This window comes from Ostrinia furnacalis, unplaced genomic scaffold, assembly GCF_004193835.3.
Source record: "Ostrinia furnacalis isolate ACB-3 unplaced genomic scaffold, ASM419383v2 OfSCF0294, whole genome shotgun sequence".
NCBI lineage: Eukaryota > Metazoa > Arthropoda > Insecta > Lepidoptera > Crambidae > Ostrinia > Ostrinia furnacalis.
In genome coordinates this window covers 1-23,769 of record NW_021130533.1, presented here as the reverse complement: position 1 = coordinate 23,769, position 23,769 = coordinate 1, and the positions used below count along the sequence as shown (strand labels likewise).

General features: G+C 39.7%; 3 protein-coding genes across 3 annotated transcripts; 1 reads left to right on the top strand and 2 right to left on the bottom strand.

Annotated features, from left to right (window-relative positions):
* Positions 1 to 1,425: 1,425 nt before the first annotated feature.
* On the bottom strand, positions 1,426 to 3,229 carry LOC114358690 (collagenase-like). The gene is made up of 5 exons (XM_028312716.1): positions 2,993 to 3,229; positions 2,459 to 2,720; positions 2,272 to 2,367; positions 1,935 to 2,128; positions 1,426 to 1,575 (listed from the first exon to the last, which is right to left on the bottom strand). Exons 1-5 carry the CDS (start codon positions 3,185 to 3,187, stop codon positions 1,474 to 1,476), a joined length of 849 nt encoding a protein of 282 aa, XP_028168517.1. The 5' UTR covers positions 3,188 to 3,229; the 3' UTR covers positions 1,426 to 1,473.
* A 302-nt stretch (positions 3,230 to 3,531) lies between these two features.
* LOC114358734 (collagenase-like) lies at positions 3,532 to 5,383 on the top strand. The gene is made up of 5 exons (XM_028312774.1): positions 3,532 to 3,752; positions 3,986 to 4,256; positions 4,474 to 4,569; positions 4,686 to 4,876; positions 5,254 to 5,383. Exons 1-5 carry the CDS (start codon positions 3,558 to 3,560, stop codon positions 5,353 to 5,355), a joined length of 855 nt encoding a protein of 284 aa, XP_028168575.1. The 5' UTR covers positions 3,532 to 3,557; the 3' UTR covers positions 5,356 to 5,383.
* A 1,202-nt stretch (positions 5,384 to 6,585) lies between these two features.
* On the bottom strand, positions 6,586 to 11,410 carry LOC114358671 (uncharacterized). The gene is made up of 3 exons (XM_028312693.1): positions 8,351 to 11,410; positions 7,147 to 7,860; positions 6,586 to 6,591 (listed from the first exon to the last, which is right to left on the bottom strand). The coding sequence occupies exons 1-3, from the start codon at positions 11,036 to 11,038 to the stop codon at positions 6,586 to 6,588; spliced, it is 3,408 nt and encodes a 1,135-aa protein (XP_028168494.1). The 5' UTR covers positions 11,039 to 11,410.
* Positions 11,411 to 23,769: the final 12,359 nt, after the last annotated feature.

Below are 23,769 nucleotides of genomic sequence, written 5' to 3'. Positions count from 1 at the left end.
ATCAAGACAATAGAAATCAAAATTGTTACTTATGCGACTTGATGGGATAAGTTTTAGTCAATCTTATATTTAGTTCAAACTTCCTGAAGATATCACAATTATGTTAAAAAATATAGACTCTCACTAAAATCAATTATACCAAGTCGATAGGTACAGAGTTTCGATAAGTATTTTTTCGCAGTGCTAGTCTCTGAAACTCAAGCACACTAGTATGACGGTGACGTGGAAATGCGTTAATAGAAATAAAATATTTCGAAATAATATTATCATTGTATTATGATGTTACGTATGTATCATAATTATCACTGTGCCGGTACTGGGTCGGAACTGTGACTTCACTGATAAAAAAAGGGTGAATCGACCTTTAGCTTAGGCGCAGACCACCGGCTTTTAGCTGGCCGATAGTTGAGTCGGGCTGTTGATCATTATGAGATGTATGAAAAATCATTACATAAGTCAAAGTCAAAGTCAAAATTTCTTTATTTGTTTGGACTAATAAATAGTTCTTACAAATCGTCATTTTGCTCTTAAGGAGCCTCTACATGTCTCATAATCTTTTTACCCTACCAGCGCTTCGAGACCAACATTTGGCAAGTGCTGAGAAGAAGCGCCGCAACAAACTCAGTCACCACTGTCTGCCGGTTAATATAAATAAATAGAAATAGTAGAAGTAGGTACATTCGATTCAGGAGCAGTTCACTGAATTTACCATGCATTCTTGTATGGTGTATCTTATAAGAATGGGTATACAAGATTGCGTGGTATATTAAACAAGGTAGTGACGTGCTAATATCTAGACTTACATATTAAGATACTAGTAGAAATGACTCGCATACATAAATTTGAATAACTTGGATTGACCAGTCCCCAAAAGCAGCGCCTGTTCACAGACATGACGAGTGAACCAGCCATCGCTTCACTCGACCATATTAGAGGGAATGTAACGACCCGCCTCACTACGCCACCACCCCAGAGACATTTTAGTGAGAATGACAATTCCAAGTTATCTCTTTGAAAAAAAAAACTAACATAGATTTGGTATCGGCTGATTCTTCATAGAAACTAGAATCGGGCCCAACTATCGGCCATCTAAAAGTCAGTTACCTGCGCCTAGGCTTAATGCAACAGTCGGAGCATGTTCCTTTTTTGGGGTTCAATCAATTTTTGATGAGTTAGGCCCAGAACAGACGGTGAAACGCAACTGCAAAGAAACTACAACTTTGTGATGATTATGATGAATGAAACTGAAACTGAAAGTTTCAAACTGGTCGCGTAATGTGTGGTCTCTCAACGGACGCTATGGCAGAAACTTAGATGCAACTCAAAAGTAACTAGCAGTTGCAGTTTCGTTGCAGTTGCGTTTCACCGTCTGTTCTGGGCCTAAGCGGTTCGCAAAGTCAGTTAGTCGGTAAATAAAACTATAAATATTCAAATACTGACCACATTTATTAGATAGGTACGTATTAACAAAAACTATTGCCTAGATAAGATCCATGGCAAGAACGAAGTGACACGCGCGAATCCATGGGGAAATCCATCTTCACAGCCCCATACAACGAACGACACTATGCCAATCTAGAATTAAATAAATTTCATTTTTAATGTGGCAATACTCTTCTCATAATGCTGATATTATCAAGAATACACTGGAATTGCAGTTCAAATTGGAATAGCCATAATCTGAATTCCGACTATTTTCTGTAGAATTTACAAGAAATTAAAAATGCAATTATTGCAGAAATCTCCAAAATAATGTAAGCTTAATGGTAAGATTACATTTGGATTTATTTGGATAGGTAAGATCTTTAAATTAAATTCCCAAAAATAGGTATAAGAATCTAGATCTAGCAAGGCTAACGGGAAATCAGAAGTAAAATCTTACAATAGTACGAGTATTCCCTGCATTTTAGTTAGGTATGTAAAGTAATTCTCACCTGAACTTTGTCGGGACCTGAACCAGCCACTAGAGGGCCGCCTGAGTCTCCCACGCAGGTGTTGATGCCGACAGGAGCCAAGGTGCACAGAGTCGACGAAACCACGTTATTGGGGTACCTTTGAACGCACTCCTCGTTCGAGATCACTTGTAGGTTTGCTTCACGAAGCTCTGGGTTGGCTGGGTTTGGATTTGCTGAAAAGATTGTAACTATATTGCTTAAAATCCTATGTTATGCTAAATCCATCTGGGTTTCTTCCATAAAATTTGTTATCATAATTTAGTCATCGCTATTAATCCTTTAAAATGATTTGTCTGATACAAAATTTACATCATACTGTCTGATATCCGCCCGTAGCCCATAGCAACTGCCCACATTCCCAAAAAGTCGTTATTCGCATCCTCAATAGGCAAGTTTATAGGGCTGATAGCATCTGAAAACACAAATTTTACAATATGAAGTATCCAATCCGAATTAAAAACATCAGCTAGATCAATTTTTTCAGGATCCATAGGTAGACTTACTATTGAATTGGACCCAGTCATGCCTAATGATAGCGACATCGTTATGTAGGTTATCTGGGTTCCAATCGGGATGGACCTCGACGTCTTCGGAGTCGATACGCAAGCCACCAGTATGCAGCGTCTGGGAGCCGAACACCAAGGTGAACATGCGTGCGTCGTCCCAGCAGTGCGCCGCCGTCAGCGACCGTGTGTGCGTCAGGAGAGACGCGCCGCACATCGACGTGAACCAATCAACGTAATTTAGGTGGATCACGAGTCCTACCTGAGTTCATAAATACATTTATTATAAGTAAGCACCCCACTCCTTTTTAATTCCTCGCTCCATGTTAAGCGATTAGATCTAGCTATTTAATTGTGCAATTCATTTTGTTTGAATGCATAAAAATGTATCTAGGTATTTTAATTCTTGGGTGATTTCGGTTTACAACCCACTGGAGTCACAACTCTGGTGTCATTTACATGCCTACACAGCTCAATATGCCATTAAAATCACGATTTAAGTATATTCCCAAAATATATTTTTTTTAAACTTACCATAAACGGATGCCTGCCGAGAGGTACAGGAGTGCCCCCAACGATTCGTGTAGAATTGGCTGCTAGCTCCAACTTCTTCAATTGTTCTGAGCGCGGGATCCCCACAGATTCATGATAAGACCACTGCGATCCCTTGAAAGGACCTGCTTCTACCGCCACCGCAGCTAAGAACACCAGCCAATTCCACTTCATCATTGCAAACCTAGCTCACAACAGTGAACCGCTTATGGATGTACATCGGTATTATAGTGATAATTATGAAGACACTGGCTCATTTATCTTATCTATCACATAATTTCGATAATTAGGATTTTCCATTACTGATTTCAATTACGAGTATTAACGTCAGATTTTCAACTCCATAAAAATTATGATCAGTAAAGTATGATACAATCATTACGAGATTATTTTACAGATTAGCTATTGGAAAATCCATTTGGAATATGGAAGTTGTTACCGATTTAATAACTTTTATCTTCAAAATTTCCTTTATTAGGATAATAACAATCAATATAAATAAATAATGTATGTTACTCAATGTCATTTTTGTACCAGGGTTGCAGGAATGAAGTGGTCTTGGCTAGTGTTCGTAGCGGCAGCGGCAGTGGTAGGAGCGAACCCCATCGAGGGACCGCAGTGGTATTACCATGACGCTGTGGGGATTCCACTGTCTGCGCGCTTAATGGAGTTGGAGAAACAAGTCAATTATACCAGAATTGTTGGCGGCACCGCGTCGAATTTAGGCGCGCATCCTTTCATGGTAGGTCTCGTATTTCGCAATGATGGTATTCTAAAATTGCACCTGGTGTTATGTGAGATGCAGCACTCTAAGATGGTACATATCTGCCCTGTAAGTGCCTTTTCACTCTCGCCTTGAAAAGGCCCGGATTAAAGTGTTTGGGAAATAAAGCAGCAGGCAGCGAATTCCAGTCCCTAGCTGTTCGCATTATAAGAGTTAGATAAAGCAGTTCCTAATAGAATTTATCTATACAGGTGGGAATTGTGAGCCATTTTGCTGGGACTTCAGCTACGTCAGTATGCGGGGCATCCCTTTTGTCGAACACGCGCTCGCTGACGGCGGCGCACTGCTGGTTCGACGGCTGGCGCTGGGCACAACGGTTCACGATGGTGTTCGGGTCTCAGAGGCTGCATTTCGGCGGCATCCGCATTGATACTTCTGACATCGTAATGCATCCCAGCTGGAACGTAAATAATTACCAAAACGACATAGCCATCGTCAGGCACAACTGGGTTACATTTACCAGTAAGTTAACTTTTCATATTTTTCTTTTCTTTTCTTCTATCTTTCCAACTAATGGCCTGCGTTATCCACATCTAGGTGGCTTCTGCAACATTCACCAGGTCGTCGGTTAATCAATAGGAATTAAACGTCTTCCTTTTATACATTTAAACGTCTTCCTTTTATACAAATTTTATCATTTAATTGTTGTTTTTATCCAGTTTGTCTTTGTTTTTCCTAGATATCATCAGTCCCATAAACCTGCCGACTGGGCAACAGAACAACAACTTTGCTGGCACTTGGGCTATGGCCATGGGCTTTGGGATGACATCAGACTGTAAGTTACTCAGTTTTCTAGTTAGTCAATATGACTGTACATTAATATAACATTTTGAATAAATTCTAAAGTACAGGTAATTTTGATGGATCTAAAATTGAACCTAAATATTTTAGTTACACCACCCGCACAAAACCAGGAGTTGAGGCAAGCGAACCTGCAAGTGATCACGAACGCTCAGTGCCTTCCAAGATGGCCGAACATCGTCGCATCGTCGTTGTGCACTACGGCTCCAGTTGGCGTTAACGTCTGCGTCGGCGATTCTGGTGGCCCACTCGTGGTCGGTAGTGGCAACAGCCGAATTCAGGTAATGACAAAGACAATGATATTTTGGTCTACCATATTACCATACCATACCATAGTACAACTTAGGAAGGATAAAAGGACGACCTTATAAAGGTAGCAGGAAGGCGCTGGATGCAGGTCGCTACCAACCAACCAACCTTTATGGAAATCATTGGGCAGTGGACGTCCTATGACTGAAATGATGATGATGATGTGGCAAAACGAGATAGCGCGAAACGTGTAAGCGATCACAAGACGAATTAGGAATGAGTTTCCTGACTCGCTTAAATAAATTTAACACTTTTTTATTAACGTTGTATCCAGTAGAAAACACACACTTTGGTAGGTCATACTCAAAAGTTTCTACTTATACTGAACGTAGCATTTATTTATTCACAGATCGGCGTGGTTTCCTTTGGGGCTCACAGTTGTGAAGCAGGCCAATTCTCTGTCTTTGCACGTGTCACTTCATACCTGTCCTGGATCTTATCAACGGCATAATAATAATTTAACTGGATTGTTCATTATTCTTTTTTGTTTTATTTACAAATGAGTAAAAATATTCAATGATTAATTATTTTACAGATTTTTTGATTTTGGAAAATCTGGAATATGGCAGGTCCTATCAAATTTTACAGCTAGCCCCAAAGTAAGCAATTAATGCTTGTGTTATGGGTGCTAGCTTTAACGTATTAATATGATTTTATATGTATAATATCTAATTCTTGCCAGTATCCTCGGATCGTATCACAGCCGAGTGGCTCCCATATTACATTTTTCGATACATCGATTCGCATTGTACGCGTATTCAATAAGCGCGGAAATCGTCACAATTGAAATGGAGGCATGAGGTTCATTTGTGCGTATTTTCCTTTTGCCGTATTTTCAGACTTTGATTGTTAGCCGAGTTGTAAGCATTCTAACAGCTTCTTGCTCATGTTACTCTAAGATTCTCACTTGAGCTAGAACTTTGTGACACTCTTAATGACTAGTAGATATGTAAGGACAAGAATAACTTTTTTCAGCATTAACGTTATTTTAGGTTAATACTCGTATATTTTTTGTAATTATGGTCCAATGATATTGAAGTCAAGGGATAAAAAGAATCTATCATTGAAACCAATCTATGACGAGAGTCTGCTGGGTATATTCTTATTTTGTTAACATAAGAATATAAATAAAAATTATACACAGCCTTGGTAACAGTAATGGGTTAGATTTTGATATAAGTGAGGTAAGTTTATAGACACGCTTTTATTTAGTTCAGTTCAGTTTATTAACTTAACAAAGCCAAACGCGTTTATTTTCAAAAAACACATTGAATATTTCCTACAATAATAAACTGCTTATCAAAACAAACGTCTCAAGCAATCTGAGTCGAAACCCACATTTTTGTCGTTACAATGTTTTCACAATTTATTTTCGTAACAAAAAATTCCTTCGAGCGTCCCCCGTGTACACGTCACGTTAAAATATCACCGTTGGTGTTAGCTTAACGCATTTCTCAAACAACAATTAACATAATAAATTAACTCATACGTTCCGTGCGTGGTATAATGACAAGTAACATTTTCGAACGCGACTCGTGGGGTTCCGTACTACGCGTATTCTTGGAAAACAATGCGCTGAAATGAAGTTTTTTTGAAGAGAAATATTATGTAAAGCTGATACGTATTTTTTTCTGTTATAAATTATTATTCAAACAATGTATTTCAGACAATTCTCATTGGATCAACCCTTAGAGAACAACATAAAGCTTAGGAATTATGTGTTTAAATATTTCTATGTAGATATTTTTCTTTGTTTAAATGGATTGTTGTTTTGAAAAGTGCTGTTATTACTCGTACATAGTTTTTGCATGCCATAATATTGGTAAAATGTGAGTACTATAAATTATATTTTGTAATAATTGTAACACCTATGTCAACCACATTTTAAGCAAATAAATTTTATTATTATTATTATTCTCTTTATTAACTTTGGTTCTTAATTTTAAATATTTTTTTACAATGTAAATTATAAAAAAAAAATACATAATAAAAAATACTTAAAAATAGTTATTCCGCTGGTAGCGGAGCAGGGCCCAAGCTACCGGTGGTAGGGTCACAGGCTGAGGAACCTCCGGACAATGCGTGCCGTGCTGAGGATCACCGCCTTTTGCATCTGACCCTTGAGCCAACCATCCAGCGAGAGCTTCTTTAGATGTTGGTCGAAGCTCTTCGCTATTAGCCCGTTTGCCGAGACAACTATCGGGACAATGATCGTCGAGTCAACATCCCACATGGCGGTCACCTCGTGGGCCAAGTCAAGGTATTTGCTTTGCTTTTCCTTCTCGGCCTTCACGAGGTTTTCGTCATGCGGGATGGTAATGTCAACGAGCATTGCCCGACGTTGGGATCGGTCAACCACCACAATATCAGGCTTATTACAGACAATAGTCCTGTCTGTGATGATAGAACGATCCCAATAGAGCAATGCATGACCATTTTCGAGAACTGGCACCGGCTGGTATCGGTAATAAGGCGTCTCAGATTCAAGAAGGTCGTACTGAAGAGCAAGTTGCTGATGGATGATTCTGGCTACTAGGTTATGCCTGTGCAAGTACTCACCGTTAGCAAGATGCGAACAACCAGAAATTATATGCCTGAGTGACTCTCCGGGACGGTGGCATGCTCGACAAATGTCGACCGTACCGTCCTTCAGGATATATTTTCGGTAATTGTTCGTCATCATGACCTCGTCAGCAATTGCACAAGCAAAACCCTCGGTTTCCCCAAAGAGCTCACCGAAGCGTAGCCAGTTCACCGAGGCGAGGAGGTCTACATCAGGACCTGTAAGGGCCCGATAGAACCTCCCGTGCAGCTCCTTGCTCTTCCATACGTCCTTCCGATCCGCGACGCTCAGGACCTTTGGCTTGCGCCAGTTCTCGTTCGCCAAGGAGAGCGGCGTGAGGCCTTTGTCAACTGCCACAACATCGCGATGCATTCCGCACTCATTGGCAAGGAAATAAGGTCTATTCCACTTTGATCACCTGGCTTTGATGACCCAGGTGATCAAAGTCCACTTCCAGCGACAATTTAGTGTCCTTTGATCACCCACGGATATGATGCCCTGGGTGATCAAAGTGGACTCCAGTTAAATTATTATTTTAGTGTCCTTTGATCACCTACATACAAATCACACCTCCTCTTATACTTAATGTACGGACAAACATTGTTTAGGTAAGTTACCCTTTAAAATATTTCATGCTGCAAAAAAATGTCTAAATTAAGAAAATGTTTGTACGTACAACAATTGGACATGACGTGTCTATTCAGAGGTGTGATTTTTATGTAGGTGATCAAAGGACACTAAAATAATAATTTAACTGGAGTCCACTTTGATCACCCAGGGCATCATATCCGTGGGTGATCAAAGGACACTAAATTGTGGCTGGAAGTGGACTTTGATCACCTGGGTCATCAAAGCCAGGTGATCAAAGTGGAATAGACCGGAAATAATCCCTGAGACTGCACACTTCACGGTTGTGGAGGTTCTTGGCATTTAAAAAGCCTCGACCACCCCACTTCCGTGGAATGTACAGTCTCATCACAGATGAACGCGGATGTAACATGCGATGTTGTGTGAGCTGCTGACGTACCTTCCTATCCAGGGCGTCAAGTTCAGTCTGAGTCCATCTTAGTATGCCGAAGGAGTATATCAATAGAGGCATCACCCAACCGTTGAAAGCTCTTACTTTGTTGCCGCCAGACAAAAGACTATTAAGAACTTTTGTCAGTCGGCTACAAAAGCGTTCTTTCACCGATTTTTTGATGTCTTCTACAGATATACCTAACGATTCTGACATACCAAGATACTTATAGGTCTCAGTTTCGGAGAGAGATTTGAGTGTCATTGTCTCAGAAAGTTGTAAATTCGGGGAATTCACAACTTTTCCCCGCTCTACATGTAAGACCGCACACTTGTCTACACCAAACTCCATCCTGATGGCGTTGCTAAATACCTGTGTGGTTTTTAGCAACTTCACCAGGTCTTGTCGTTTTGGTGCGAACAACTTGAGATCATCCATGTAGAGCAGGTGACTAATGACCTCACCCCCTCTTCGAAGCCGATAACCAAGCCCTGAATCCTTTAACAGAGTGCTAAGAGGATTCAGTGCTAGGCAGAACCATAAGGGACTCAAACTGTCACCCTGGAAAATGCCTCGCTCAATCCTTATGAAGTTCAATGGATCAGGAGACCTCTCACTACCACCTGGTTGCCGAAGGACTGTAGTCCACTGCCCCATGCATGAGCTTAAAAAGGATCTCAGAGTTGCATCTACCTTATACAACTCTAAAATCCTCTCTAGCCATGAATGAGGCACCGAATCATAGGCCTTCTTATAGTCAATCCAGGCAGCAGAGAGAGCTTTCCTGCTCCGTCGAACTTGTTGGCTAATGGTCATGTCTATGAGGAGGAGCTCTTTAGTACCACGAGACCCAACCTTACATCCATTCTGAGCAGGGGCCAAGATATTGTTCGCGACAATATGCGTATTAATTTTTGTGGTCAGAATAGATGTAAGGAGCTTGTAGATGGTAGGCAAGCATGTAATCGGTCTGTAGTTCTTTGGGTCCATGGTACTACCAGATTTGTAGAGCAAGGTGGTGACACCGGTAGTCATGAAGGCTGGAAGGGAACCGAGCTCGAGGGCTTCTTGGAATTGTGTCGCTAAACGGTCATGTGAGCATCGAATCCACTTAATCCAAAAGTTGTGCAATCCGTCCGGCCCAGGGCTTTTCCAGTTCTGGGCCGTGCTGATTGCACTACTAACGTCTTCGGGATCTATAACAATAGACCCCATGGATTCGATGGACTCACATTCACGCTCAATTACACGCATCCAATCACCCTCAGTGTGCTCAACGGGCATCGACCAAATGCCACGCCAGAAATCAATCATGGTATTGACATCTGGCAGCTGCCCGTCGCTCACACGTTGATCAGCTCCCTCCCATCTCCGGTACACCTTCCTCTGGTCACTTTGGAAGACACGATTTTGCCAGTATCTGTTCACGCGCTCTTTGTAGCGACGAATACGGTTTGCCCATGCATAGACTTTTTGCTTTAGGTAGTCAATGCGTTCTGTGACACAAGCCATGTAGTCCTGAGGTAGAACGCCAGTCCCAGCAAAGGCTTGCGTCACAAACCGCATGACTCGGGGACGATTATTTCCCCGTCTAAAACAAATTAGCTTTGCAATGAGAGTTCTGAATGCATTAATACGCCGCTCGATCCGTATTTGCCACGCGGGTGTCATCCCGGCAGGACGCGTTGCTCTGTCCGAGTCTGGGAACTGGACACCAGCAACACGGCAAACCGCAATGGCACCACAATACAGGATCGAGTGGGTATCAAATAAATTTGTGCTAGTCCGCATATACGGAATTAGCAATGCATTCAGAGCTCCCATTAACGCCAAATTACGTCTATGAGTGGGCAAACGCGGTAGTCGAGGCCTTGAATCTGACGTGAACCGATACTGACCAATAGTGTCCTCCAAAGCCCTCCTCAATCGCTCACTCACCTGGTTACTTACACTACTCGGCAAACCCTCCTCTTCACCACCAGAGTCTACCCTCGCCGCTTGTGGTGTCGATGACGACACCGTAGGCGACGATGAGGCAGGGGGCTCCGACGTCAAGAGGGGAGTTGTCCGAGCAGGCATCGCCTCCAGGCGGAGTCGATCAAGTACAGACTGGTCCAACAGCTTGCACCGTTGAATAGCCCGCACTTGATCCGATAGTCGTTGTGCAGAAACGGTGATGGTCGGCTCAAGGTTCTGAAACAAAGGCAGGATCCGATCACGATACGCAGTCAGGACGGTTCCCCCTTCTGTAGCCCCATAATAGGCGCGCATGCAGTTCTCATTCATGGTTTGAGTCCATCGCATGCGGCGCACTACACCACCGGTAGCGGGGGCCGTGCGCGAGGCAGGTTGCCTCGCTGACCCCAAGCGTGCCGGCAGCGGCGGACGTCCCCGTCGCGCAGGTCGTGGTGGCGGCGGCGGCGTCGTTGGCCCGCCCTCGTCGCTCGACGCGCTCGTGTTAGGAGGAGTTACAAACTCTTCGCCCGACGAGGAGCGCGGAGACGATGACGAGGATAGGACCGGAGGGGGTGGTGGGCGTGCGCGTAGAATCATAATGTGCTGCCTGCCAAGGCAACGTCCATGTCGTTGATGCAGTTGACGAAATACATTTTTCCGACATTCATGTATTCAACCAAAGTTATATTCTTCATATTTTCATTTCTCCTCGCCAGCTTTTCTTGCAGTAAAGCTGTCGCTAACATAATATTATCACTATTTATGCAGCTCGATTCGGAGGTATGACATTTCTCTGATCCATCGTGCCTATTACACAAACACGATTCAGTCTGTTTGATAACACTATTATTTTGCACAAACATAAATAAATTAAGAAATAACACGATTTAGATAAGATTATAACAATTAGATGTCCATATTTCCATAAAATTATTCAGGAAAATTTACAAACAAGACATGACATTGGCAGGTGACATTATTATTATCGCCCCGCAGGGCAGCTTTGTTGCCCCGCAGGGCAGCTTTGTGGCGAGCTGTTGGTGAGTAGCGACACCACGGGGCCAGTTGTTAATCCGAGTGCTCCCGAGAGTCGGTCAAGGCCCTCGTCTTCGGCTTGCCGAAGTGGAATCCGAGAGGGTCTGCAGGACTTTCACCTCTGGCTTGCCTTAACCGGCTGGCCAGAGTGGAGTCGCTAGAGCTATATGCTCCAGGGGTGGAAGTGTTAAAGGGCATAACGCCGCGAGTAACCTCGGAGAAAGCGCAGCACACCTCTCTACACCCCTGAGCTGGCAGACGCCAATGTTGCCCCTCAGTCCGGTCTATACGACTCATGACGCCAGGGGGGGCCCATTTAGTCGCTGGCTAGTCACCGCCTGCCATTTTTTCAGTCAGAGACTATGAACCAGGCAGGTGTCCCGTAGTCTCCATCCATAGCCCAGTAACCAGTCCCTCCATCCTTCATCCATAACCATTATCATTATTATTATTATTATTATTTGTTCGTATATTTTATCTCAGCTTTGGTGCTGGTAAGATTAAAACCAGATACGGGCCAAGCCAAGTATCTGATCTATAAGTTTATAAAATGACTGGTACATTTGTAGGTTCATCCTGTAGAAACCGCCTAACGATACGGCAGGTGTTCAGTATTGCCGCTTTCTGCATCGTGATATAGCTATTTTCGTGGAGATCTATAAGTTTCAGGCTATTGTGCAAATTATTATTTTTTAGTTTATTCATTACAAAAAATACAAAAATACTAATCTTTCTTCATTACGAGTATATTAATATTAGTAAGATTACTTACACAGGCGACAAGTCTACGAACTAAAAAAGTTTTTGGAGAATTTTTGAGAATTTCTGAAAATGTTCCATTGATACATGTTTTGTTAGAAAAAATTGCACGGTTGTAAGCGGAACCCTGAAAATTCACGTCAGACCATCGGTGAATAAATTAGGCGAGACTATGATAGATTGCTTATTAGGAGCTACCATAATGTGTTAAGCCTTGAAAAATACAGGGTGACCGCTCCGTGCGAATAAATTATAGTCAACAGCTTAAGTGGAGTGAGTTATGACTTGACCAATGGTAATTTGCTATGTTGGTGCTGTTCTTGATCTAGATACTTTATTATTTTATTTAAAGTGACTTTATTCATCTGTCTGTATAGCGAACATACATAAAAATAATAAATACATTTATTCTTTTTATGTATGTTCGCCATGGGACGAAGTTCACCTACAAGAAAGACAGACGGTATGTGGTCCATAAAGGACTCTACCAATCTGAAAATCATTGGGAGAGGCCTATGTTCAGCAGGTAAACGTCCTGTGGCTGAAATGATGGTGATGATGTTCGTCATTATTTTCTTTGTAAAAATAGCATGATTATCACCTACTCAAAAATTAAATGCATGTAGGAATTATTTCAAAACATTTTCAGGGGTTTGCATCTACGAATTTTTCACATCTTGCTGAATGGCTTTATACCAATAAAATAAGGTATGGGATAAGACAACGGTGAAATAAACGGTTGTTGTTTTGATTAGGTAAAATTGTTATCGTTCATCTACAAAGTACATTACTAAAAGTATATGAGTTTGTTTGTATTCCTGCAAATTTTTACTAAAATTGCAGCTACTGAAACTTTTTTGTTTTTTTTTAACAGTTTTCAAAAGTTACATTATTCTTAAGTGAAAAAACAGTAATGTAGTTAAATAATTAGTTAAATTTATCGTTGGCAGGCCAAACTACACAAAAATCCGGGGGCAAAAGGTAGTTCAGATTAATCTCGCAGTGTTATTTTAAATAAGCGGCAAGGAATCAGTATCAATCACGTAATGCAGATAACATAAATAGTTATTAATCATAATCGTTTATACATGAAATATTAAAGATAACGACCCCAACAGTGAAACGATTTTGTTATAATTAGCTATCATAATTGGCCTTCAATCACTATCAATCATATCAATATAACGTAAATAAAAAACGGCACACGTTTTGTAGGAGTACGTACGTACTTATTTAACACCAACAGACAAAAAAACACTTATTAATATTTTAAAATAATTTACTGTTAATTATTTTTATTTTAATAACACCTATTTTAAGATCTGGCGCTCTACATTTTTCTGTTTAATTCGAAATATGTTAGGCTGAGTTGCACCACCTTATTTTAACCGTAACTATTACGATAACCAGTGCTTTTTGTATGAAGCATGACAGATTTTCGACGTTTGACAAAGTTAAAGTAAGATGGTGAAACTCATCCTTAGACATTATTTTAAAGTTAGACGTGTGGGCATTTGTTAGACACAACATCATCGAAGTAATTCCTTGTATTCACTGTAGCACCATCGGCATGTCTTTTTGTTTGCGCTGCACTCGGCAGACTGACGATAAAATTACTTTGTCGTGAACAAACCCTCCAAAATAAACCTTCAGATTATCTAAATAGGGTTCAAGTGTTTATACGAACATTGCACAAGGCTTGATTCTTAGAAGCGCGTGTTTGCTTTGAGTTGACGTTACTCAATGATCTTTTGATGGCTGATACAGAGTATCTTATAATTTATAAGCGTAGGATGACAACCACTAGTAGTTGTGACAGCTTCTTTGTGTTATCTGCTTGCCGATATACAGGGTGTTTGGTAGGGGGTTAGACAAACTTTGTGGGACAGTCATATTGAGAATACCAATTCGCCAATTAGACCCTCAAAAATATGTCAAACTTCATACAAAAAACACCGGTAATCGTTGAAAGCTCCTATTCTGTGTAGATGCTATGTACTTATAAACACTGTGGCGTTTTAGGTGGTTTTATTAAATGCTATTTTGAGTCAAAAATGACTCGTCTGATTGTCGTCACTAGACAATAAATGTCGTTTAGCCTCCATCAGCAAAAAAGTGTAGTAAAAGCAAACAAGTGTAAATTATTCACTTGCGAACTTAAATTCTCAGAACTCATTTTGTTTACACGATGTTTCACGACGTGTGGATTGTCATCATGAAGGAATTAAAGTTGGATAGCATTATGATAGAAACTTGTGCCTTTGCATATAAGTATGTAGAAATATTCAGTTTGTTTGTAACTCTACAATCACAGTTTCACGTTCTACAAAGTTTTATGCATTTGGTATTCACAGCTAGGTTATATCGTTGGATAAGCTCAGATTTAGTAAAGGATATAAAATTATTCTCTCAATCACAATAATGAACTATAGCGTGTACAAAGGTAGCAGGAAGGCGCTGGAAGAAGGCCGCTACAAACCGCGCGATATGGAAATCATTGACCTATGTTCGGCAGTGAACGTCTTGTGGCTGAAATGATGATGAGGATAGAGTTACATAATAAAGATTTGTCATATTGAAATTCGAACCTGTAACCACAGCAGTGCCGATCGCAACTGTTATACCGCCAAACTAATTTTTCTGCATAACCCAAAGGTAAATTGGATGAGAATGCCTTATGGTATTAACTTCGCCTAATGTTAAACTTTAATCATATTCATCTTTACTATAGTACTATTGATTGTACATGACTGTATGTTGCCTTAAATAAATTTAAAAAAAAATGTTAATATTTTTGGCATTGAAGTATAAATAAATAAATAAATAAATAAACTGGCATACTACTCAAACAACAAGGTCTGGCGTCTAAAGGCAACAATAATCGTTTAAATAAGTACTTTTACGTCATAAAACGCTGCTAAATAAGTTATAACCGTAATCAGAGCCCCCAATGGCGACTTTATAGCTTTAAAAAAAAAGTGCATTAGTGCGGATTGTTAAAGTATTGGAATTATCCAAATGTATTCGAATGCAGGGCTTAACCAAACGGGCTCAAGTGTTCGCCCCACTTACCTCGTTATCGTTATAGTACAATCAAAAGGGGAGCAGCAAGCTTATTCCAAAAATCAAATATTCAAATCAATGAATAAATTGTCACCAAGTTACATGAAACAAGATACATAGGATGGAACACCTATCTGATAATTTAAAATAAGCGAGTAGGCAAGAAGAGGAGTTTTTTTCATCTGATAATATGTCAGGATTTTCGTTATTTTAAACAGCTCAATATTGCTTAGTAATGAACTCTAGTTCATTTGTGCAATTGCTTCTTCAAAACTTTTTAGAAATTAGAAAATCTAATAGGATGAAAAGAGCAAATGATCATGCACAAGCACGACACGGCGTGTAGAAAAGAGAAAGTGATTACAGAGGAAGAGTGACCTCACTGTTCCCAACTTTACTGTGGCATCAGTTTCGTTAAATGCAGAAACGATGCGAAATAAACGAGTGACTGGCTATATTCAATTCGGATTGGCTGCTGTTAATGTTTTGATATTTCATTTTGTAGATTCCATTCGCAATTCTATCGAAAAACAATTCCAACGAAGCGCCTTTGATTTTAAATTTAATTCGTTCAAAAAATAGTCAAAGTAAGAAATTATGCATTCATTCGATTGACTTCACACGTTTATATATTCAATTATCTAACTGAACGAAACTGTTTTACAAAGTTCATTGTAAGGAAAATTACATGACTACGAGTATTACATGTATTTTAAGTTTATTCTAAAATATTATTTTATACTGGTCTTCCTAAAATAAATAAATAAATTGAACTTCCTTCCAACCAATATGCTTCCAGATTTTTACAGTGCCATTATGATCTGTTTTAAGTTGGACTGATTTAATTCACGGTCAATTAGCTCTGCTTACTAGGAAAATATTCAACTTTTAGCTGAGTAATTTCCTAGTATTTTCTTTCAAATTATCTCATGACAAAGTGTTATGCGACAAACCTTACTTGATCCCTTCGAATACTTGTGTAGTACAGTTTTTATAATAAAGTCGCTTTGTGATGCAGGTCTTTTTAAAACGGTAATTGCGCTAGTTTGTGAATTTTCAATTCCCCTTGACTTCATCATGGTTAGTTAGCCGCGTCAAGGGTGATGTAGGTACAGAGGTACAGTTGCGATGAAAAGTTGCAAAACACAATTTTATTTTCCGCCCCTCTGCTTTGAGTTGACGCCCAAAAATTTTAAAATATTGGAAGAGTCCTTTACCTCGTGTGAACCTTTTGTTTTTTAATCATAGTGGCTAAACCTGGCAAAGCACAAAATTATCATTTAGTTCAGTCTATTATCATCATAATCACATTTTTAGTCACAGGACGTCCATTGCTGTACATAGGCCTCTCTCAATGATTTCCAAATGTAGTAGGGAATTTAGTGCAATGATTTGTATGGAGACCCCTCCACTTTGGTATAGAAGGCTCATTTTTGCAACAGTTGTTTTTTGGATGCTCCTGAGTAGATTTCCGTCGGTAGACATCGGGAGCCCCCCCTGTGGTAGCAGGGGGAGGGGGGGCAAGTTTCCTTCTGCCGCGCTTCACTTTAAGGCCCATATCTTCAAAACTATGGGTATTAGGGCAAGTGTGGTGTCATTTTCGGATAATTAAAGAATGGCGAATTCATTTCTAGAACAAACTTTTTGCCTTTTCATACAAAAAAATAGAAATATTAAGTAAAATTCACAAAAACCAAAAAGTATTTTTTTAAATAAACATCGTTTACTTTTAAACCACTGGAGATAATCTAATAAAAAAAATATGTCCTGAAAGCTACATTTATCAGGATTATAAATATATACCATTAAGGGGTTCGCGTATAGGATCAGTTGCAAGCAACCGAATCAGTCTTCCCTCTACCCGACTGGTTGGGGGTGGACCAGAGTCGATAGCAACATGGAGCCTACATGGACCAATTACCCGTAGCTGCCGAAGCTTGCCTGGAAAAGGTGAGATGTTAGTGCAAGAAGTAATGCAGAAGCTGGTGCTGTCTGAAAAAACAACTATACCTAATGGTCACAGCCGTAGCCTTTGTGCTAAAAATAGTCTCCCGTACTATGATAATATCAATCCTCACTTTCCTCACATTTACCTTTCCGTTAAATCACTGGTACAATAGGATGTAGAAATAAAAATGTTAATTAAAATAATAATAATAATCATTACACGTTTAGACAAATTCAAGTTCTTTATTTAATGCTTTCTTCATATGATATTTTAAATAATAAAATGTATTTAAACTATTTTAAACCTTATGTCTTACGCATAGAGTTCAAAATCAATTGAAGAAAAAATACAAATCATGGTAGCATGATGTGCCAGGAACCCTAAATAAATTCTAAAATAATAATCTTTACTTGCTTATGAACCAAATAGTATGAATTCATGGATAAAATAAATATTTTTTCCGACGCGCATTAAAATTCGCCCGCTGTGTCCTGAAGAAAAATTTTTTTTCACCTACTTTTTTCGAAAAAAGTACCATATAATGGTATATATTTATAATCCTGATAAATGTAGCTTTCAGGACATATTTTTTTTATTAGATTATCTCCAGTGGTTTAAAAGTAAATGACGTTTATTTAAAAAAATACTTTTTGGTTTTTGTGAATTTTACCTAATATTTCTATTTTTTTGTATGAAAAGGCAAAAAGTTTGTTCTAGAAATGAATTCGCCATCCTTTAATTATCCGAAAATGACACCACACTTGCCCTAATACCCATAGTTTTGAAGATATGGGCCTTAAAGTGAAGCGCGGCAGAAGGAAACTTGCCCCCCCTCCCCCTGCTACCACAGGGGGGGCTCCCGATGTCTACCGACGGAAATCTACTCAGGAGCATCCAAAGAACAATTGGTGCAAAAATGAGCCTTCTATACCAAAGTGGAGGGGTTCTTGCACTAAATTCCCTACTAATGGGCCGGTTGGTAGTGGCTTGCATCCGCAGCAGGTCAGTCTAACGTATGACCATAACAATTAGATACAATTTTATCTAAAAGACTAGAACTTTTGTGCGTTATTGTACTAAATAAAGTGCCTTCCTTGGAACTTGCATTGACGCTTGAGGGTAAAGTAAGAGTATTTAATTTTGATCTTCTGCTTATTTCACCCCCCAAAGCTGGTCGAGGGCTAATCCTGGTTGCTTAAGCTAACTTAATTTCACTTTGATCGTTCTCGTGAAAGTGTGAAACTACCTTCAGATAAATTAGCATACTGAGCATGTATGGGTTTTACTAAGTGGTTTTTAATTAGATAAATATATGTTCTAATAGGTGCTTGTATTACCTAAGCTAGCAGAAAAATTCTTAACAAACTTGTTTCAGCCTGATATACGAGTAACGTAGTTAAGGCATTCTACAACTTATCTATTTGGCTCTCATAATATCTTCAAATCTTAGTTCATTGATAAAAAAAACTTCTGAAAACTGCATTAAACTCATTTTGTTTTTGCAAGTAGGCTTTTAAAAAGCATTTTTACACGTCCAACTATTATTCCTACTACTGCTTCGGGACAATAAATGAGCCAGTGATGGGAAAAAGAAGCCCAAGAAACTCAGTCACTACCTACTTATTGTCAGCCTCTTTTTAAGTGTGACTTAAAATAAAAAAAAGCAGTTAGATGTTAAGTTATTATGTTCCTAAAGTGAGTCTAAATCTTGAACCAAAACTAACGCCGCCTGTCTACAAACACCGACGCTCTTGCCAACACGAAAAGATTTAGAATTTCTCGCGCAGACTTTATTGTCCGACCTCCAAGACAATGGCGAGCCAGTAATGAATTTTCGTCTCAATTGGCAAATAAATAATTCATTTGTAAGTTTCCTAGTACTGCAGTGTATTTTAGCTCATATCGTAAACTGTTGGAAGTGACAACGGCAATAAACTTTTATGTTTCGTCCAGGGCGATTACAATTACAAATTATTGTAAAACTCGCGCTGGGTGAGCGTCATGTGCGAAACTTAGGCTTCTGATACACGAGCGACTGTCGCAAGTGTACTCTATTTTGTTTAAATAATTGACTTACTGACTTATGGTCCTATGTCCCCTAGAAGGGGCAGAGGGCGTCCACAACAGTCCTCCATCTCGTTCGGTCTTGAGCTTCTCGTTTGATCTCGCTCCAGGTTTAAATAATTAGTAAGGATTAATTACGACCTACACATAGTACGCAGAACCGACGGCTGATGGGGCAGCAAGGTTCTGGAGTGGAGGCCGCGTACCGGAAAACGCAGCGTGGGACGTCCACCCACAAGGTGGACAGACATCATAAAGGTAGCAGGAAGGCGCTGGACGCAGGCCGCTACCAACCGGGCAGGAAAGCATTGGGGGAGGCCTATGTTCAGCAGTGGACGTCCTGTGGCTGAGATGATGATGATGATGATGATGAATCATGACCTAATTGATACGAAGTGTAGCAGACTTCTGATACACGAGCGATTGTCAAAGTATAAGTGGCAAGTGCACGTCATTCTTTTGTTCAATAATGCAAGGATCAGTGTTATTATACCCGGTCGAGTTAATAACTGCGCACCTATAAGCTGTGACGTCATATCGACGCTCTGGCAGGCCTGGCTCACTCCGCGCGGTACATCCGATAATTACCTACAGCGAAGCACCCCGCCGGCGGGTATTATATTATATCAGTCGAGTGTCACATGCGCGCTCGTCAGGACGCTGGCGTGCGTTGTAGTATGATTATAATTCTATGATCGAAGTATTATTTAAAAATGGACATAAAGAGAAAGAAATATTGTGCGGCGTTCGGGTGTTTAAATTCGAAAAGTAATCTACCGGATTTATCTTTTTTTTTCGCTTTCCAAAGATGCTGAAAGGTATGTTGGCCATGTAGGTAATCAATATTCTTAGGATAGTATAGGAACCTAATCTACTATGACTACTGCTCAGAATGCGTTCGTTCGTTTCAGCTAAATGACGTCCACTCTGGACAAAGGCCTCTCCCAAGGTTTTCCATAATGAATGCATACTTACCTACATACGTACCTCATTACAAATAAGTAGATTTTTTTTTTCACTAGACAGCAACCCTAACAGCGTAAGAAGAGTTCAGAGGCACGCGATAGAAAGAGACAAAACTTGTAGGTGAATAAAATTGTAGGTACGTAGTGCTGTGCGAGCTGAATTAAACTGTATCGCGTCGTAGCAAGACTCGCATTTATTTAAATCGTCTTGCGGAGTAATCCTTCTGTACCTGTACTATTACTTATTCTGTGGCTCTGGTACGGACGGGGCGAACGCGGGGAGGTGTGCGGGTGAGTGCGAGGGAGAGTCGCATTTCACCGAAGTGCGCAGTTAGTTCGATCGAGTTATACTGCCAGTACTTCTAGCACGAAAAACTTTCGACTTCGAATCGTTTGCGTATTCGAATCGCCATGAAAAGATTTAGTACGAAAACTACAACAGCGCCCTTGTGAACGTGTCATAAGGTGAACTTAGTATGAGAAATGGTTACACGAAACTTATTTTGAGAAGCAAAATTGTCACGTTATCGTCTAATTCGAAGGTTGAGTGTCGAATTTTATCGAATACGCAAACGATTTGAAGACGAAAGTTGTTCATGCTAGAGGTACTGATGACCAAACAAAAGATACAGCATTTCGAATACTGTTCAATGTATTGGTCAAATACAGAAAAACTGGACGCAACAAGTAGGTAGGTGATTCATTAGAGTGGGTCATTTGTATAGAATCTGTTACAGTTTACGAGTAATACAATTTATTGTAACTAGCATAAGCCATATAACATAACGTCAAGTATTTTGGCACCAATTCAAGTATTCAGCCTAGTGACCTAAATCTATGTCTGTCTGACAAACATACAGAAGTGCCCTGCTGTTTATCATGCAAGCCATTATCACTTACACAAAAACTTGTCCCATACATTTCGCGATTGGATTCCTTTATTTAAGTATTTTATTTTTGAGTTATTAAGGAACCGTTGCTAAGATTCGTTCGTCTATAAAATGACAAACGGGAATTATTTATTACATAGAGTGATTTTGCAATTTGGTGTCCCTCGTGGGTATCGAATCCAGGACCACGGAGGCATTGAAAACTTAGAGCAATAAGAACACGTCAAACGTGTAATAATTCCTTTGGTCTGGTGGTTTAAAGTTAAAATCCTACGTGGAAAATTCTCATCCCGTAAAGTCTAAAGCTGAGTTGCACCATCTTACTTTAACTTTAAAAAACGTCAAACGTCTATCAAACTCCTTAAATATGCCGGTTATAGTTACAGTTAAAATATGGTGGTGCAGTCAGCCTAAACGCTATTCCGAACTCGCCCTTACATCGCAATGTTAATTTTATGTCTTTCGCGATTCATTCAGACGTACAAGTATGAAGAATAAGTTTTAGAAACGACAACATTGTCATACGAAAGTAATGGTGAATAGTAGTTTTATTTCTGCTGGATTCTTGACGATGACGGCTTGAGTTAATCCGAATCTTTGTTACCTAAGAATTTGAAAGAGTCAGCGCGAATGTGTTTGTTTCGTTGGATCGTAAATCTCTTTTAATGCTTATGTTACATTTGGTTACACTTTGTCTTGTTACATTTTGATACTTCAAACTGACGGCCATTTGTTAGTAGTTAGTAATTAACTATAGTCCAGTCAATGAATGCTTTAACGACGGTGTAGAGAGAAATCCCTGGAACACAATTTCTGACCTCGGGACTTTATTTAGACTAGTTAGGAGGTGAACATAGTAAAAGTCCCCGCCCTTAGCCCTTGAGCCGGCGGGGAAAGGGGGGTTTAAAGGTACCACTTTTCGGTTTTTCGCTTAATCCTCGGGAACTATGCGTCCTAGTGGCATGGCTACTATGAACCAAAAAAAGCTTATTCAATTTGCCACAGGTGAGACAGTCAAGTTTTTCTATATCTTGTAAAGTTTTCGCGGCATCTGCTCTAGAAGGTCTGTAATATTGGAAATTTTAATTTTGTCTTACATGTTTCCATCAGGAAAAAATCAACTAAATCAACGTTAAGCAAACATTATAGACATGCGGGAGCATGTTAAGCCTAGTTCCAGGGAGGGGACTGCATCGTGCGTATATTTAGACGAACTAATTGGAGCCACTTTTGACTCCTCATCACTCAAAAAGCACTGTGCATTAACACTTCAAATTAGGCTCATGTGTTGAGACTTGCTAGATAAACATCAGCTTCAAATTTCATAAATATACCTCAAACGGTTGTTTAGGTATTGACGTTCAAAAATCGACATTTAGGACACTAAAATCTATCTATCACCTGTGAAATGTTAAAATTTACTGGTTTTTTATTTGTTCCTTTATATTTACACATCTACCTATCTGGATGCCAAATTTGAACTTTCAAGGTGATCTGGAAGTTGTTAAAATTAGGTCTATAGGTCAGATATGTAGATTTTTGGACGTCAATACCTAAAGAACCGTTTGAGGTATATTTATGAAATTTGAAGCTGATGTTTATCTTGCAGGTCTCAACACATGAGCCAAATTTGAAGTGTTAATGCACATTAGTTTTTGAGTGATGAGGAGTCAAAAGTGGCTCCAATTGATTCGTCTAAATATACGCACAGTGCAGTCTCCTCCCTGGAACTAGGCTTAACATGCTTCCGCATGTCTAAAATATTTGCTCAATGTTGATGTAGTCGATTTTCTCCTGATGGGAACATGTAAGACAAAAATAAAATTTCCAATATTACAGACCTTCTAGAGCAGATGCCGCAAAAACTATACAAGATATAAAAAAAACTTGACAATCTCACCTGTAGGTAATTGAATAAGCTTTTTTTGGTTCATAGTAGTCATGTCACTAGGATGCATAGTTTCCGAGGATTAAGCGAAAAACCGAAAAGTGGTACCTTTAAACCCCCCTCACCCCGCCGGCTCAAGGGCTAAGGGCGGGGACTTTTGCTATGTTCACCTCCTAACTAGTCTAAATAAAGTCCCGAAGTCAGAAATTGTGTTCCACGGATTTCCATCTATAATGCTTTATTGACTGGACTATAAACCCTGAATGATCAAAGGCAAAATCAGTCATCAGATTCACTTCTTCATTCAGTTAACTAACAATAGGATCTATTATTATAAGCATTTTACAGTCAAAGAAGTCAAAATGTTGGATTCTAGGTTTTAAATTTATTACAAACTAGCTGACCCCGCGAACTCTGTTCCGCCTTAAAGGCAATAAATAAGCCATCGCAATTTTTTCTTATTTACTCACCGTTTAGACCTACACTGGATATTGACAAACATTTTAATACCAAAATCAGCTCAATCGGCCCAGCCGTTCTCGAGTTTTAATCAGACTAACGAACAGCAATTCATTTTTATTTATACACCGTGTTACTTTGCATTCTTGCCATATTCACAGAGATAAAAGTAGGGTACAATACCTATTATTTAAGATAAACAAGAGACTCCCATAAAGAAAGTACACTAAGATTTTAGTAAATTTGGTTTTTCAGTA

Coding starts and splice junctions, on each gene's coding strand:
- LOC114358690 (XM_028312716.1), bottom strand. CDS start 3,187: ATGATGAAGTGGAATTGGCTGGTGTTCTTAGCTGCGGTGGCGGTAGAA. Junction 2,129..2,271: donor CTACGGGCGGATATCAGACA/GTATGATGTAAA, acceptor CAATCTTTTCAG/CAAATCCAAACCCAGCCAAC. Junction 1,576..1,934: donor CAGGTCCCGACAAAGTTCAG/GTGAGAATTACT, acceptor ATTTAATTCTAG/ATTGGCATAGTGTCGTTCGT.
- LOC114358671 (XM_028312693.1), bottom strand. CDS start 11,038: ATGATTCTACGCGCACGCCCACCACCCCCTCCGGTCCTATCCTCGTCA. Junction 7,861..8,350: donor TGTGCAGTCTCAGGGATTAT/TTCCGGTCTATT, acceptor AATAGACCTTAT/TTCCTTGCCAATGAGTGCGG.
- LOC114358734 (XM_028312774.1), top strand. CDS start 3,558: ATGAAGTGGTCTTGGCTAGTGTTCGTAGCGGCAGCGGCAGTGGTAGGA. Junction 4,570..4,685: donor CTTTGGGATGACATCAGACT/GTAAGTTACTCA, acceptor TAAATATTTTAG/TTACACCACCCGCACAAAAC. Junction 4,877..5,253: donor GTGGCAACAGCCGAATTCAG/GTAATGACAAAG, acceptor ATTTATTCACAG/ATCGGCGTGGTTTCCTTTGG.